This window comes from Solanum lycopersicum, chromosome 12, assembly GCF_036512215.1.
Source record: "Solanum lycopersicum chromosome 12, SLM_r2.1".
In the NCBI taxonomy this organism is placed as follows: Eukaryota; Viridiplantae; Streptophyta; class Magnoliopsida; order Solanales; family Solanaceae; genus Solanum; species Solanum lycopersicum.
Window position 1 is genome coordinate 5,200,103 of NC_090811.1, and position 15,909 is coordinate 5,216,011.

General features: G+C 33.4%; 3 protein-coding genes across 3 annotated transcripts; 1 reads left to right on the forward strand and 2 right to left on the reverse strand.

Annotated features, from left to right (window-relative positions):
• Positions 1 to 8: 8 nt before the first annotated feature.
• On the reverse strand, positions 9 to 7,865 carry LOC101262188 (beta-glucuronosyltransferase GlcAT14A-like). The gene is made up of 4 exons (XM_010315597.3): positions 1,921 to 7,865; positions 1,289 to 1,364; positions 738 to 853; positions 9 to 635 (listed from the first exon to the last, which is right to left on the reverse strand). The coding sequence occupies exons 1-4, from the start codon at positions 2,507 to 2,509 to the stop codon at positions 136 to 138; spliced, it is 1,281 nt and encodes a 426-aa protein (XP_010313899.1). The 5' UTR covers positions 2,510 to 7,865; the 3' UTR covers positions 9 to 135.
• On the reverse strand, positions 7,749 to 8,793 carry LOC138340697 (uncharacterized). The gene is made up of 3 exons (XM_069292633.1): positions 8,567 to 8,793; positions 8,173 to 8,335; positions 7,749 to 7,949 (listed from the first exon to the last, which is right to left on the reverse strand). Exons 1-3 carry the CDS (start codon positions 8,791 to 8,793, stop codon positions 7,749 to 7,751), a joined length of 591 nt encoding a protein of 196 aa, XP_069148734.1.
• Positions 8,794 to 10,307: 1,514 nt separating this feature from the next.
• LOC101250279 (proton pump-interactor 1) lies at positions 10,308 to 14,991 on the forward strand. Its single transcript, XM_069292558.1, has 8 exons — positions 10,308 to 10,466; positions 11,569 to 11,979; positions 12,381 to 12,575; positions 12,793 to 12,972; positions 13,095 to 13,289; positions 13,447 to 13,545; positions 13,791 to 14,349; positions 14,453 to 14,991. Exons 2-8 carry the CDS (start codon positions 11,626 to 11,628, stop codon positions 14,743 to 14,745), a joined length of 1,875 nt encoding a protein of 624 aa, XP_069148659.1. The 5' UTR covers positions 10,308 to 10,466; positions 11,569 to 11,625; the 3' UTR covers positions 14,746 to 14,991.
• The last annotated feature ends 918 nt before the right edge of the window (positions 14,992 to 15,909 follow it).

Consider the following 15,909-nt stretch of genomic DNA (forward strand, 5'->3'; position numbering starts at 1 on the left):
TCTCATCTACTGGCCTGTTTATTCGACAAATGGCTGAGTTCATTGTCGATATATTTGTCTGGCTCTTTTAATGATACATTTTTGTCCCCCCTGCTTTTGTGGATTAGCAAGCAAGGATGCAAATACAACAAAGATCTAACTACACTGGTTCTGACCATATTTAGCTGAAAATACTAGTTCATCAATAAGACGTCGAAGTCTTTGACCCCCTGGACCTGGCCTAAGTTTTGTTGGATTTCCAACTTTAGAACAAGGAGGATTTCCAGCACACCAACCACCAGGTGTGAAGCTACCATTACTCCTATTTAGTAATTCCATATCAATCTTGTCTAAAACAGGATCATCTTGCTTGAACTTGCGCGCAAACGCTGCTCCACTTGCTATCATATTTGCAGTGTCATTGAGGGTAAGTGTATGTGGATGCTGTCTTGGAGGAACATCCCAAGAAATATAGTGCATGTCATGGTTGATAACAGTTGAAGTGAATTCTGGTGCATTGCATACAACTGTCTGAAAGTAGCCTTCTGGAGAGGACACGAAATTCGAGTAGTACAGAAGTAGGTTCCTAGGGAGATTATCCCATCCCCATATACAGTATTCCACAAATGCATGTGAAAGGATCATCCAAGCTGAACCTGTGGTCATGTTTGTAACATGCTTTAGAGTTTGAGTTTTATGCATCGTTGTCGTACGTAATATTTACACAATCAAATCACTTATAAGGTAAGTCAAAATACCAGTAAAGAGTTTAAAGGCTGTGGGAACATGTCTTTTTGGTGTGACCCAAAATATATCAGACTTTGTGGTTTTGTACAACCCTGGGTCTATAATTAGTGGCATTGCCCTTTTGGCCCTGCAAAATGATAATAAAATATAGGGAAAAAGGAGAAATATACCCAAACTATCGTAAATAGTATGTAGATATCATCCGTCATACTTTTTTGGGACATTAGTGCTCCTGTCATTCAAAAATTTGAGCGTATATATCTTTCACTCTAAAGAAAGACTAAATAGGGACACGTGACACAATCTTATCCATTGATCTGATGTCAGGTTGGTGGATAAAATTATGACACGTGTATGTCAGTTAGTATAAATGGTATATGCTCTAGTCTTTGGACTGTAGGGGCACCAATGTCCCAAAAGCATGACGGAGGTATCTGCATACCATTTTTAATTATTCGAGGATATATTTATCCTTTTTTCCTAAAATATATAACGACATTAGAATTAAAGCTTGAATAGTGAATTATTCATAGCCACAAGAGTACTAAGTTAAGACACATACTCTTTCCAACCTAGCTCACTTGTGTGCTCAATGAAATTCAAGTCTGATTTCAAATCAGAAAATGTGTAGAGTAGATCTGCATAAAAAAGGAAAATCAGAGATATCCCGTTTAATAGTTTAAGTTGTTAGAGAGAACATTGACAACAAACGCATCTCAGTATGATCTTACAAATAGAGTCTTAGAAGAACAGTCGTGTGTACACTATCCTTAAAGTTTAATTGCCGGTGTTTGGACTTGCAATCTGTACACTTTTGAACTACCTTTATTTATGTCATATACAAAATTCCCTCATATAAATCGAATTTAACAACTTATATAGATACAAAAACATAGTCAAACAAGATTAAAACTATCGAGAAGAACACCGCGAATAGGGCGACCATCAACAAATTAAATTAGTCTTTTAATCTACGTCACACAATATTATTTTTCGACTAAGGAATTCGATTTCATTGAAATATAGCTCCGCCCTTTACGTAGGGTGGAACTAAAAAAAAAGAGAACTAATCTAAAAAGTCATTCATCCAACTGATTTAATTCAAAATAACTGGCAGATAAATCTGTCTGACTATTTGTGTGAACATCGATTTAACAGAATAAAAAAGGTGTACTAAAGGACTAGAGTACTAACCATCTTGAGTAACCAAAGGATAATCAGAAGCACTCAAATTGATAAACCAATCCCAATCTTTATGTTTCTCAAGTAGAATAGCACAAGCATGAAGTGTGTTAGCAACCATAGTTGGTCCTCTATATGTAACCATATTTGCTTTACTAATCATATACACATTTCCAACTTTTGTATAAATTTCATCTTTTTTCAATCTTAAAGCAAGTTCCAATCTCTCTTGTACATTTGACTCCAAGTCCAAATGAACAACATAGTAATTCCATGGATGATATATTGATCTCAAACACCTCCATAACTTTTCAAGATCACCCTTTGATCCAGAAATCAAGTAAGCGAATCGAGGTATCGAACGATTATTATTATTATATTGAGGTATTTGATTGATTTTTGATTCAACAAAGTATGAATTACTATGTTGATTATTTGTAATAGTAATATAAGATGGGAATATTGAGAAGATTATTGAAGTAATTGTGTGAAAAGGGAAAATAAGAGTCATGTTGATAGAGGTTCCAAGTAGGAAAAAACAAATAATAAAAGTTATAGCTAGAGGATTTGCACATGTTTTCTCCATGTTCAAAGATACCATTGTTGAACCTTGTCATGAGTTATTTATAAGAATCCTAAATAAATATAAGGTCCAACATAAAATATTACGCTACACCGTTACTTAATTCGGTATATACTATTATATATAAAGTGTATAATAATTGTATATGATTGACATTTGTATACAAATATAAGATGATTAAATCGACTAACAAACTTACGTGACATAAATATTTTCTCGCAGTATTCCCTTTTTTTTATATAATAACTAAAAGTTCACTGATTTTTCTAGTAGAATTGTTCAATCAAAAGCCAAAGGTGAAAAGTTTAGTAAAGTTTTTTCACTCAATTTTTTCGTGGTTGCTTAGTAAATGGTCTTCTTTTATATTTCTAAATATCCCTTTAGAACATGTTGAGAATTTATAAGAAAATATTAAATTATGATATAACATTTTTGTATATGTTAAAATGATAATCTAATATTTTGTTAGTCCCCAAACGATATTCACACAACTTTTAGAATTAAAGATAAAATCTAAATAATAATATAAAAGAAAAGGGAATATTTATTCTTGATAACAAGTTTTTGCAACAGATTTAAAATAAATAAATTTGAAAAGATCTATTTAATTTTTAATTACAGTTAGATTTAAGATATCATTTGATATTTACAAAATATAAGCAATATAAAAATGTAAGATAAAATATTAAAATTATACAAGAGAGGTCTAAAAGAAAGACAAGTATATAGTACTATAAATTATGTAATTGATTTTTATCAGGAAAAGTCAGAATTTAGCATTAGAATTATCGAAAACATAAAAAAAAAATTAAAAATTGGAATTGGCCATGAGCTGACATGTGTGTATACTTCTAGATAATAATATAAAGACAAAACCATTTTTCCTCTAGTTTGACCCCAAGACGGCAATTTTATTTTTAGGTTTGATACGAGGGATAAAAGAATAATTAATTTTAAAATAATTATTAAATATTTTTTAATTTATTATATAGTTGTAAAGATTGAATAATTTATTTCAGGATTAATAATTATATTGAGATAAATTATCTTTTTATCTTGAAATAAAAAAATAACAAAAATATATAATTCCAGCATATAACGATATAAATATTACTCTAAAATATATTTTATTGTAAAGAAAGCTCAGAATATAAGAAGAAAAATACAAGAAATATAAGATAGAGGAGAGAATTTCCTTATTCAAGTATGTCTTCCAAATGGTGAGTAATTTTCTATTTATAGTGTTGAAATATCATTCAAAAAGTCATCTAATTAATAGATACATAGTTATCTTGGAAGTTTTTATCACCTTGAAAGCATCTATACATGAACCCATTTAATAGTGGATAAATCTAATGGATAATACACATATACTATACAATGGATTTACAATACTCCCCCTTGGATATCCATAGATTATGTGTCTCGTTAAAACCTTACTAGGAAAAACCTAGTGGCAATAAACCTGGTGAAAGAAAAAGAGTACACATATCTCATAATACGCTTTGAATGTTGCCTCGTTAAAAACCTTACCAGGAAAATCCAACTTGGGACAAAACCATAGTTAAGAAAAAGAGTACAACGCATAATGCGCTCCCCCTGATGAAAATTTTACTTGATATCTCGGAGACGGTGCATCCCAATCTTGTATCTCAACTTCTCAAATGTTGATGTTGGCAATGCCTTAGTGAATAAATCAGCAAGATTATCACTTGAACGAATTTGTTGAACTTCTATCTCACCATATTGTTGAAGAACATGCGTGAAAAAGAACTTTGGTGAAATATGCTTTGTCCGGTCTCATTTGATGTATCCTTCTTTCAATTGAGCTAAACATGCAGCATTATCTTCGTACATTGTGGTTGGTATATTCTTTTTCAAAGAAAATCCACACCTTTCCTGAATATGATGGGTCATTGATCTCAACCAGACGCACTCTCGACTTGCTTCATGGATGACTACTATTTCTGCATAATTTGAAGAAGTGGCTACCAACGTTTGCTTCATTGATCACCAAGATATTGTCGTGTCTCCACATGTAAACAAATAGCCTGTTTGTGATCGAGCTTTATGCGGATTAGATAAATACCCTGCATCTGCGTAACCAATCAGTTCTGACTTCGATTCATTAGAATAGAATAAAACCATGTTCATGGTCCCCTGAAGATATCGAAGTATGTGTTTAACACCATTCCAATGTCTTTTTGTTGGAGAGGAACTGAATCTTTCAAGTAGACTTACTGCAAAACAGATATCTGGTCGAGTATTGTTAGCAAGGTACATTGTGTCCCAATCGCACTAAAGGTAAGGAGTTTCATCACCAAGAAGCTCTTCATCATTCTCTTGAGGTCGAAATGGGTTTGTATTGATGTCAAACGATCTTACCACCATTGGAGTACTCAATGGATGTGAGTTATCCATGTAAAAACGCTTTAGTATTTTTTTTTACGTTGATTGATGAACAAGTATTCCATTTGATAAATTCTCAATTTGTAGGCCAAGATAAAATTTTGTCTTGCCGAGATATTTCATTTCAAATTCTTTTTTCAGACACTCAACAGCTTCTAAAAGCTCTTTACGAGTGCCAATGATGTTCAAATCATCAACATACACAACTATTATAACAAATTCAGACCTCGACCATTTAATGAAAATGCAGGAACAAATCGGGTCATTTTTATACCCTTTCTTTAACAAATATTCACTCAGACGATTGTACCACATTCTTCCTGATTGTTTCAATTCATACAGAGATTTCTGAAGCTTTATTGAACAAGTTTCTCTTGAATCTTTGTATGCTTCAGGCACTTTGAATGCTTTAGGAATTTTCATGAAAATGTTGTAGTACAATTAGTCATGTAGATAGGTTGTGACAATGTCCATTAGACGCATTTCAAGTTTTTCATGAACTGTCAGATTTATGAGATATCTGAAGGTGATCTGGAGAATATGTCTCCATATAATCAATGTCAGGTCTTTGAGAAAAACCTTGAGCAACGAGTCAGGCCTTATATCTCACGACTTCACCTTTCTCATTTCATTTACGTACAAAAAACCATTTGTATCCCACTGGCTTAATACCTTTAGGTGTTCGGATTATTGATCTAAAAACTTCACGTTTTTCTAGTGAAGTCAATTCAGCTTGAATTGCATCCTTTCATTTTGGCCAATCATTTCTTTGTCTACATTCGTGAATAGATTTTGGCTCAAAATCTTTATCTTTTTGCATTATGTCAATAGCAACAGTATAGGCAAATATGTTGTCAATCACAACATTATTTCGATTTCACAACTTTCTCGTCGAGACATAATTCATTGAAATTTTATTGTTTTTAGAAGTTAGAACCTCCTCCTCATCATGTGTTATGACTTGGGTCTCATCTTGAGAAATTTCTTTCAACCCATGATCATCTTGATCATTTATTCCTTTTCTCTTTCGAGGATTTTTATCCTTGGAACCAATTGGTCTATCACGCTTCAAATGTGGTCTAGACTCATTTGCCTTAACAATTTGTCCCGTCGGGATATCAACTCGAACTGGAGCATTAACAACTGGAATATGCGATTTAGTAATCCTTGGAAGATTAGTAAATGCATCTGGTAGCTGATTTGCAATGTTCTGCAAATAAGTTATTCTTTAAATTTCTTGCTCACATTGGTTTGTTCGAGGATCCAGATGAGATAGAGATGATGAATTCCGATCTATCTCTTTTCCCAACGACTTATGTTCTCCCCCTAATGTTGGGTATACTGATTCATCAAAATGACAATCAACAAATCTTGCCTTAAATAAATCTCCAGTCATAGGCTCCAAATATTTTATGATTGAAGGAGATTCATACCCAACATATATCCCCAACCTTCTTTGGGGCCCCATCTTTGTGCGTTGTGGTGGAGCAATTGGGACATACACCACACATTCAAAAATTCTAAGATGGAAAATGTTTGGCTGGCTCTTGACCAAAAGTCAATTGTAATGGGGAGAATTCATGATAATTGGTCGGTCTTATGCGCACAAGTGTTGCTACATGCAAAAAAGCATGCCCCCACATAGACACGGATAACTTTGTTCTCATTAGTAATGGTCTAGCTATCAATTGCAGACGTTTAATCAATGATTCTGCAAGACCGTTTTGAATGTGAACATGCGCAACTGGATGTTCAACTGTTATACCAGTAGACATACAATAATCATAAAATGCCTGAGATGTAAATTGACCAGCATTATCTAGACAGATTATCTTTATTGTATAATCTGAAAATTGTGCTTTCAATCTTATTATTTGAGCCAACAATCTCGCAAAAGCCATGTTGCGAGTTGATAATAAACACACATGTGACCATCTTGTAGAAACATCTATCAAGACCATATAATATTTAAAGGGTCCACATGCAGATTGAATTGGTCCACATATATCACCCTGAATACGTTTCAGAAACGCAGGGGATTCAATTCCAACCTTAACTGTTGATGGCTTAATGATCAACTTTCCTTGAGAACAAGCAACACAAGAGAATTCCTTTGATTGAAGGATATTTGGGCTCTTTAAGGTGTGCCCATGTGAATTCTCAATGATTTTGCGCATCATATTAAATCCAGGATAACCCAGCCGGTCATGTCAAATGATAAAATCATTAAAATTAGTAAACCTTTAGTTTACTACGGCATGTGATTCAACTGTACTTATACTTGTATAGTACAACCCAGAAGAAAGTGTAGGTAATTTTTCATGCACAATTTTCTTCTCTACATTAATTGTAGTAATGTAAAGGTATTCAACCTTTCCTTCATTAGCCGTCTCAACATGATAGTCATTTTGGCGAATAACTTTGAAACTTAATAAGTTTCTTTGAGACTTACTACAATATAATGCATTATCAATGTTTAATATTGTCCCTCCAGGTAGTAATAAGGTCGCTCTTCCAGAGTTCTCAATTAATTTTGTACTACCTGATATTGTGTTGACATATGCCATTTTCATAACCAAATTAGAAAAATATTTCTTTTCTTTGAATATTGTATGCGTTGTAGCACTATCAAGAAGGCATACATCTCTATTACTAATCTTGAATCCAACTGACAATTGTGAATTTCTATTAATTTTCATTAAAATAAAATACATTAAAAGAAGGAAGAAACAAAATTAACAATGGAAATTTAAATACTTCAACATGAATAACATAATAATTAAAAACACATAAGTAAAATATTATGTAAAATATTAACAGACTTCATTCCCCAACTAAAGATCAAACATCAGTTTCGATCTCCAAAGAAGTCATCAACTTTCATATGAGTAATGTCACCAAGGCCATTAAAAACATCATCCTTTAAAGTCAAATTTGCTTCAACATCCTTATCATATTTCTGAGATGTTCCTGGCTTATCATCATCTTTAAAAGTCATATATGACTCAGCTCGAGCATTGGAAGAGGAAGCGCCACTTTTATTTCCTTTCTTTTTAAAGGAATTTTGATAGAGCCTTACAAAATGCTCATGTGTGCCACATTCATTCTTCCAATGGCCTTTCATGCCACAACGACGACAATTACTTTTTGAGGGGTTATTTTGAGAACTCATGTTGTTTATTATGACCACCACCTCGATGATTAGTGTATCGTCTCTTATCTTTGTCACATTCCCGTGCATTATTATAGCCCCGATGATCATCTCTTTTTACTTCAGATTGATCACGTGCTCCCATCACATTTGCCTCCAGTAATAGAGCAGCTCCAGTGGGACGAGCTTCATGATTTTTCATTAAAAGATCATTATGTTGCTCAGCCACAAAAGACATGAAATTAGTTCTGAATATTTCTGAAACCCTTTTCACGATATTGTTGCTGCAATATCACATTTGAAGCATGGAAAGAAGTAAGTGTCTTTTTCAACATGTCCTCATCATCTTTTATAGTCTCCCCACATAATTTTAACTGGGAGGTTATCCTTAATACAACAGAGTTGTATTCAATTACGGTCTTAAAATCTTGAAACCGTAAATGCATCCACTCATAACGAGTTCTTGGCAACATTGTTGCCTTTAGGTGGTCATATTCCCCTTTAAATCAGTCCACAATTCAAGTGAATCTTTTACTGTCAAATTATCAATCTTCAGGCCCTCATCAAGATGATGACGAAGGAAAATCATAGCCTTCGCCTTATCTTGACTCGATGCTTCATTTCCCTGAGTAATAGTGGCATCAAGACCTTTAGCAGCCAAGTGAATCTCAACATCCCATGAAAGATAATTCTTTCCAGAAATATCTAATGCCACGAACTCAAGTTTGGATAAATTCGACATAATGAAATTATGAGAGAATATGTGAATTAAATAAAAATATTTATATAATACCTTTGCAAGTAGCAACTTCGTACTGATAACGTATTGTAAATAAAGCTCAGAATATAAGAAGAAAAAGACAAGAAGTATAAGATAGAGGAGGAATTTTTCTTATTCAAGTATGTTTTCCAAATGGTGGTGATTCTCTATTTATAGTGTTGAGATATCACTCCAAAAGTCATCTAATTAATAGATACATAGTTATCTTGGAAGTTTTATCACTTTGGAAACACCTATACATGAACCCATTTAATAGTGGATAAATCTAATAGATAATCCACATATACTATACAATGGATTTATAACACATTTAAAATTTTAAGTTAATTGAGTTTGGATTGTCATTAGGTGGCAAGACATACAAGTATAAAAAATAAATAAAAAATTTAATGTCCATTATATTTATTATATATATTTAATCCCGGCATAGCGATATAAATATTACTCTATAATACATTTAAAATTTCAAGTTAATTGAATTTAAATTGTTATTAGGTGGCTCAAAATATGAAGAAATAAAGTATAAAAAAATAAAATAAAAATTAATATCCATTATATTTATTTTATATACATATATAGATTAAAAAATATAAGTAGCTCATCTTAAAGAAATTATTGCAAACACAAAGCAATATTATCAAGATAACAAACATAACAATAAACTATTTGCTTTTGTAACTAAAAACAATTTATAAACGGAGGAAAATTAAAGATCAGTTTCATTGAAAACTGAAATATGTAATATTAATATTAATATTAATTTTACATGAAAATAAGAAGTGGTATTAAAGTAAATACTATTAATATTGATTGTAGTAGAGATAAAATATTTGTAAAAATATTTTAAATACATAGAGAGAGAAATATTTGGTTTTCTTTTATGATATTTTATTAAAGGATGAAAAGAATCCCAAATTTAAGTAGCTTTAACTTCTAATTTGTTACTATAACATTAAATTAGGAATTATAGTTATTTTTCCTATTCTTTAAAATCTCCATATACATAAAATAACTTTTATATATATATATATATATATATATATATATATATATATATCATGATTGATCTCGCTGAATATATCTAACACCATATATGTAAATAAGAAATTTAAAATAAAGGTTCCTATGAATAAGTTAAGAATAACATTTTGATTACACGTCAATTTTTTGGGCCTAAGGTAATAACTTTATCGCTTCTAGTCTACCTTGAAATCTGATATCTAAACTGAAATAATTCGATCATATTAAATTTCAAATATCATATATATTTAATACGATATATTAAAAAAATAGAGGGGGGGGGGTTGAAGATATGTGGGGGGTGTCACTTGTTTCTCTCATAATCTCTCTTTCTATTGGCCCTCTAAAATTTAGTTCCAAATGAAAGGTACACTCTCTTTAAAAATCTCTACCTTCATTTTACCCTTTCACTCTCCCTTATACATTGCTTCATTTTTTAAATCCATTTTCATTTCTCCCTTTCTTCACTCCTTTAACACTTTTCTCTTTTTTTTTTCTTCTAACAAAAAAAAAAAAACAAAATAATAATAATAAAAAAAAAATCATATTTTCTTTTGGTGTTTGATTATTTCCTTTTTTTAACTTTCAATCTGTGTTGATCTTGATCTTATAAGGTAATTGCCTATTTTTGACAATTGAATTTTATTTGGAAATTGAAATGTAACATTATTGAATTACAACAATATTATCAATCTTTTTTTTAGTATTGCATTAAAGCATGTATATAATCTTTATTGTTATTTACGATGTGATTCGTTAATACATTATGGTTGTGTTAAGTTTTTGACAAATATTACATATGAAGTTTAGTGTGAATATCTAGTCGGTCAAGACCTTGCACGTCTAGAAGATGAAAGTAGGGGGAAAAAAAGGGATGTTAAGATTGATGAATAGGCATACCAGGAGAGATAGGATTAGGAAGGAAGATATTTGAAAAAAAAGCGGGAGTGACATCTGTGGTGGATAAGATGAGGGAGGTTAGGTTAAGATAGTTCGAGCTTGTGAATAGGAGATACACATATGCCCTTAGTGAGGAGGCGTGAGAGGTTGGCTATGGTGGGGTACGACGAGAGGTAGAGGTAGGTTGAAGAAGTATTGAGGGGAGAGGATATTAGTCAAGACATAACTTATCTGCAACTTACCAAAGTCATGACCCTATACAGAGGCAGAACCAATATTTTTAATAAGGGGGTTTAATATTTGTAGAAGTAGACACATGAAGTAGTCGAAGGGGGTTCGACATCTACTATACATACATATAAAATTATTTTAACCATGTATAAATACTATAATTTTCCCCGCCCTTTGTACAAGGTAGCTCCGCCGCGGACCCTAGATAGGAAGATATGAAGGTCGGGGATTAGGGTAGAAGGTTAGTATAGTTTGCGAGCATTTTCTAGTTTCCCTTGTTTGTATTGTTATTATGACTCTGCTGCATTGTTATTCTTCAATTTTTATTAGTACTGTATTTCCTTCCGTACTTGATTTTGATATGCTTTACTTGAGTCGGGAACCTCTCTACCTTCACAAGGTATGTGTAAGGCTGCGTACCCTTAAACTACACTTGTGGGATTACACGGTTGTTGTGAATAGGTTCTGTTACTTAGAAACTTTTGTTTACTTTCTCCGTTTGGTGTTCTGTGTCCCCGGGGCACAGTTTTATCATCCAATGAGTTAGTAACTAAGGCTAATATGTTCTGTTTTCGCTTGATTCAGGATTTTAGAGTTGAAGGCTGAGTTTTGTTTGTTTCTCAGTGAATTGTGGTTAGAGATATGGCGTCTCAGTCAGCTCGTGTTCCAGCTGAAACTGTAAGCGAAAAGAAAAACCTTCCGAAGGAAAATAAGAAAATGAATAATGGTGCGAAGGTTAATGAGCCTATTAAATTTGGCTCTCATGGTACTAAAGAACCAATTAAGGAGGAAGGGAAAAAAGTTCCTGTTACCGCCCTCCGAAAGGATGCAGTTGAGGACTGGCCTGAACCTAAGCAGATCCATTCTTTCTACATTGTAAGATATCGAAGATTTGAAGACCAAAACCTGAAGCCCAAATTTGATCAGGCAGAAAAAGAGCTACAGAAAATGAACAAAACAAGATTTCAGCTTATTGAAAAATTGCGAGCCAGGAGGGTAAGTTTTGTCCATAAGTCTTCTTTCAGCTGAACGTTGACATCGTTCGTTGTTCTGTTTAATGTGTTCAGAAGAAATTTAAAACGAGAAATGAAGTCAAAATGGTTGAGTTTTCGAATCATAATCATCCTTTTTCTTCTCCTCTCTTGCTCATTAGGCATACAAGCATTCCAGATATACTATTTTCCTTTAGTATGGTTGATTGCATTGCATAGAACGCTTGCACATTTCCTGCAAGTATCATTTATTTACTTTATCCGTGTGAACCATTGATTTGACATAAAAAATCGATTACGCTAATGATCATGAGACCTTTCATAACTATGTGGTAGTTTGATGGTATCTGTTTACCAAGACTTTGAAAGATTACTCTGGATGAGTCCAAACTTGTGTTTTTGCAGGCTGAACGATCAGAGTTGTTTGGTCAAAGGAAACCTGTGAGTGCTGAGAATAAGGAGTTTCGGACAGTAATTGAAGGGAAGAGAAAGGAAATAAAACCTCTGCAGGATGCGTTGGGAAAGCTCCGTGGTCCTAGGAAAGATGGGAGAGAAGGAGGTGTTGGTCTGTGTTCATCTGAGGCGGAGCTTGATAATCTTGTAAGCTCTAGTCTCTTTGTTCTTTTAAGTTCTTACGTTTTGTTACTATCGAGGAGTCCCGGAATTTAGGCCATAGTTCCAAATGAAAGTAAATCGATTTTTTTTTTCATTTCTGAAGAGTTGTACATCCTTCATTTTCTTCGTATCTTCATCAGCTCGGTCATTGATAACTTTACCTAACGTTCATGGTTTAACTTTTTATTTGGATATCATTTAGATTAAGAGTCTGCAGTACCGCATTCAGCATGAAAGCATTCCTCTAACAGAAGAGAAGAAAATTCTAAGAGAAATTAAACAACTTGAAGGAACAAGGGGAGAGATTAAAGAAAATGTAGTTCTGAGGGCACAGATTCAGGATTCAATGGGTGAAAAAGAATCAATCCAAAAGCAGGTCAAGGTAACGGACAGATCTTGTCGTATACATGTAGAAATGATGATATTAAGTTTTATAGCCTTAACTTCATTTTCCCTGTATTGTCATTGTTAACTAACAATATTCGACACTTTTTTGTACTATAGCTTATAAGTGGTGGACTTGACGGGGTTCACAAGGAGCAACAGGCAGTTAAGGCCAAGCTGAAGATACTAGATGATCAGCTCGATGCGAACACCAGCCAGATCAAATCTTTGGATGAGGAATTGAAGGAAGTAACAAAGAAGAGGGATGCAGCGTTTGTACGCGTTCAGGAATTGAGAAATCAACGGGAAGAAGCGGTATGCTGCTCTTTCCATGTCAATTGCATTATTCTTAAGTTTACTAGATAAGCACTTGTATATTTTACATGGCATTTTCTAGATGATAGTTGATTTATTCAATGTAAATCAAAGCATTCGGAAAGTCTTTATAATCAATGTCGTTTCATTTTCTCAGAATGCGCCTTTCTACAAAAACGTTGCACTGTTGCAAAAGGCAAAACTGCTAGCAGACAAGAAGGATGTTGAAGCCCTTAAAGAACTCTCACTTACTGAGGTACCTTTGATCTGTCTTTAGTTGCTGAATTTGAACATATCAAAATTTTGACATTAGTTGCTAAAACTACGACGTCGAATCAGACCCCAATAACATCTCCTGCAGCATGCGAAGAAATTCTAGAAGGCACGTGTGAATGCCATTCAAATTGAATCAAAGGCTAGACAGACCTTAGATCTGTCTTTAGTTGCTAAATTTGAAGTTTTGCATGTTTCTTTGCTGACAGTAATTTCGTTTGTTTTCAGGTCGATAAATTCATCTCACTATGGAGTGGCAAGCCCTTTAGGGATGACTATGAGAGGAGAATTTTGGCATCACTTGATATTAGGCAGTTGAGCAGGGATGGCAGGATGCGGAACCCTGATGAGAAGCGACTTGTCTTACCACAGGCGCAGACTGTTGCACAGCCTGAGATTGTTGAGAAAACTACTGTAAAACCGTCGAAGGAAGAATCAGAGCCTGCTCAGAAAGTAAACAAAGAGAAGAACACCAAGAAGACGAAAGATGCAAGTAGCAACGTTACGGATACTAAAGAGAAGAACACCAAGAAGCCGAAAGATGCAAGTAGCAAAGTTACGGAAACTAACTACATCTTTGATATTGAAGAGGAGATCCATGGTTTAGAAAAGCAACCCAAGGATGTGAAGCCAAAAAACAAGGAAACTGATGAAGCAAAATTGAAGGAAATGAAGAGAGAGGAGGAGATTGTGAAAAATCGACAGGCAATGGAAAGGAAAAAGAAGTTGAAAGAGAAAGCAGCTGCTAAAGCAGCAATAAAAGCTCAGAAAGAAGCTGAAAAGAGGAAACTCAAGGAAATTATTCTTATCATTCTACTATTTGCTTTAGCTTTTACGTCGTTGGAATTTACATTTTACATTAGTCGTGGACTTAACACACCTTTACTCATTTCAGGAACTTGAGAAGAAAGCGAAGAAGAACGCTGGAGATTTAGTTACCGAGGAACCAGTTGAAATAGTTGCTGAAGAAGTCAATTTGGAGGAAAACATTGAAACACCAGCAGCACCTAAGCTCAAGGAGCCTAAAGGTAAAGCTGTCAAGCATCGAGCAGCACGAGCAAAAAACACAGAAATTCCTAAAACTATACTTAAACGCAAAAAGGCGATTAACTATTGGCTATTGGCTGCTCCTGCTGCGCTTGTAGTTCCGCTACTTCTTCTAGCATTCTCACATCTTCTCTAGGATAATATGAAAGACAAGAAGTAGAGGGGGGGAAACTTGGTATTGCTTAGAGTGTTGCAATATCAAGGTCTATTTTTTGTAATTTCAAATCATGCCTATCTTTTTTCAGTCATAATGTTGCTGGTAGATAAGGCATTCAAGAGTAACTAAGCTTGTTTGATGTTGGTTGGTATAGTAGTTTCAAGTTTTGACATTTGCTTAAAGATTTTTATCTTTGGCATTAATTGTAAACATCTAAGTTCTTTATGATCTGCCTACATTCTGTTTCATTGAAACAAAGTCTCTTCTCTGTTATGTTGAGTGAAGCTAAGTGTCATTCCCGCCAACAGATCAGTCGAATCGTTGAGGGCCGCACGGAGCTTTAACAAAATACTCTAAGTCCCTTCATGTTGTTTTGCACAGGAAAGAAACCTATGTTGCTCGAACTCTAGTTTGCCTTCGTGTTGGTCGGATAAAGTATTTTTGTTGAGAAATAGTTTGTGTTTGACCAATAAATTTTTGAACCATAATTTAGCGTTTGATCAAGCTTTTAAAAGTACTACGAGAAAAAACTACATTTTGGCTTTTGAAAAAAGTTACTTAATTTTTCATCCAAAAGCTTGGTCAAACACGTTAACTTTTTAAAAATACATTTTATAAGCACTTTTTATCATCCAAAAAGCTCATAGATTTTGAGATCAAGTAGCTCCTGATAGCTCAACACTTGCATAGACTCATAGATTTTGAAAGTAGATTTTTTACTTTTTAAAATAAAATCAAATATTGTTTGTAAATATAATTTGATCAATTTCAATAAAAGAATCAGATTTTAATAAATTTTACCTTCACTCACGAAAATTTAAATATTTTCAAGTTCTCTTTCCAAAAACTCATTTTCAACACAAATTCAAAATAACATTTATATTTTCCAAATTTAAAGTAAATAAATGTAGTAAAAAGACAAATATATATCAAACTATCGTAAATGGTACGTAGATACCCTCCGTCATATTTTTGAGACATGGTGCATCTGCCGCCCATAAATTAGAGCATATACGTCATTCTCTTTAACGGAAGACTAAATAGAGACACGTGACGCAATCTTATCCATCGATAAATGTTGAATCGATAGATAAAATTATGACACGTTTATGTATGTTAGTATAAATGGTAGATATGCTCTAT

Coding starts and splice junctions, on each gene's coding strand:
- LOC101262188 (XM_010315597.3), bottom strand. CDS start 2,509: ATGGTATCTTTGAACATGGAGAAAACATGTGCAAATCCTCTAGCTATA. Junction 1,365..1,920: donor TCCTTTGGTTACTCAAGATG/GTTAGTACTCTA, acceptor TTTTTTATGCAG/ATCTACTCTACACATTTTCT. Junction 636..737: donor AGCCTTTAAACTCTTTACTG/GTATTTTGACTT, acceptor ACATGACCACAG/GTTCAGCTTGGATGATCCTT.
- LOC138340697 (XM_069292633.1), bottom strand. CDS start 8,793: ATGTCGAATTTATCCAAACTTGAGTTCGTGGCATTAGATATTTCTGGA. Junction 8,336..8,566: donor GTAAAAGATTCACTTGAATT/GTGGACTGATTT, acceptor GTGATATTGCAG/CAACAATATCGTGAAAAGGG. Junction 7,950..8,172: donor GAGCACGTGATCAATCTGAA/GTAAAAAGAGAT, acceptor TCCTTTAAAAAG/AAAGGAAATAAAAGTGGCGC.
- LOC101250279 (XM_069292558.1), top strand. CDS start 11,626: ATGGCGTCTCAGTCAGCTCGTGTTCCAGCTGAAACTGTAAGCGAAAAG. Junction 11,980..12,380: donor AAAAATTGCGAGCCAGGAGG/GTAAGTTTTGTC, acceptor GTGTTTTTGCAG/GCTGAACGATCAGAGTTGTT. Junction 13,546..13,790: donor AAGAACTCTCACTTACTGAG/GTACCTTTGATC, acceptor GTTTGTTTTCAG/GTCGATAAATTCATCTCACT.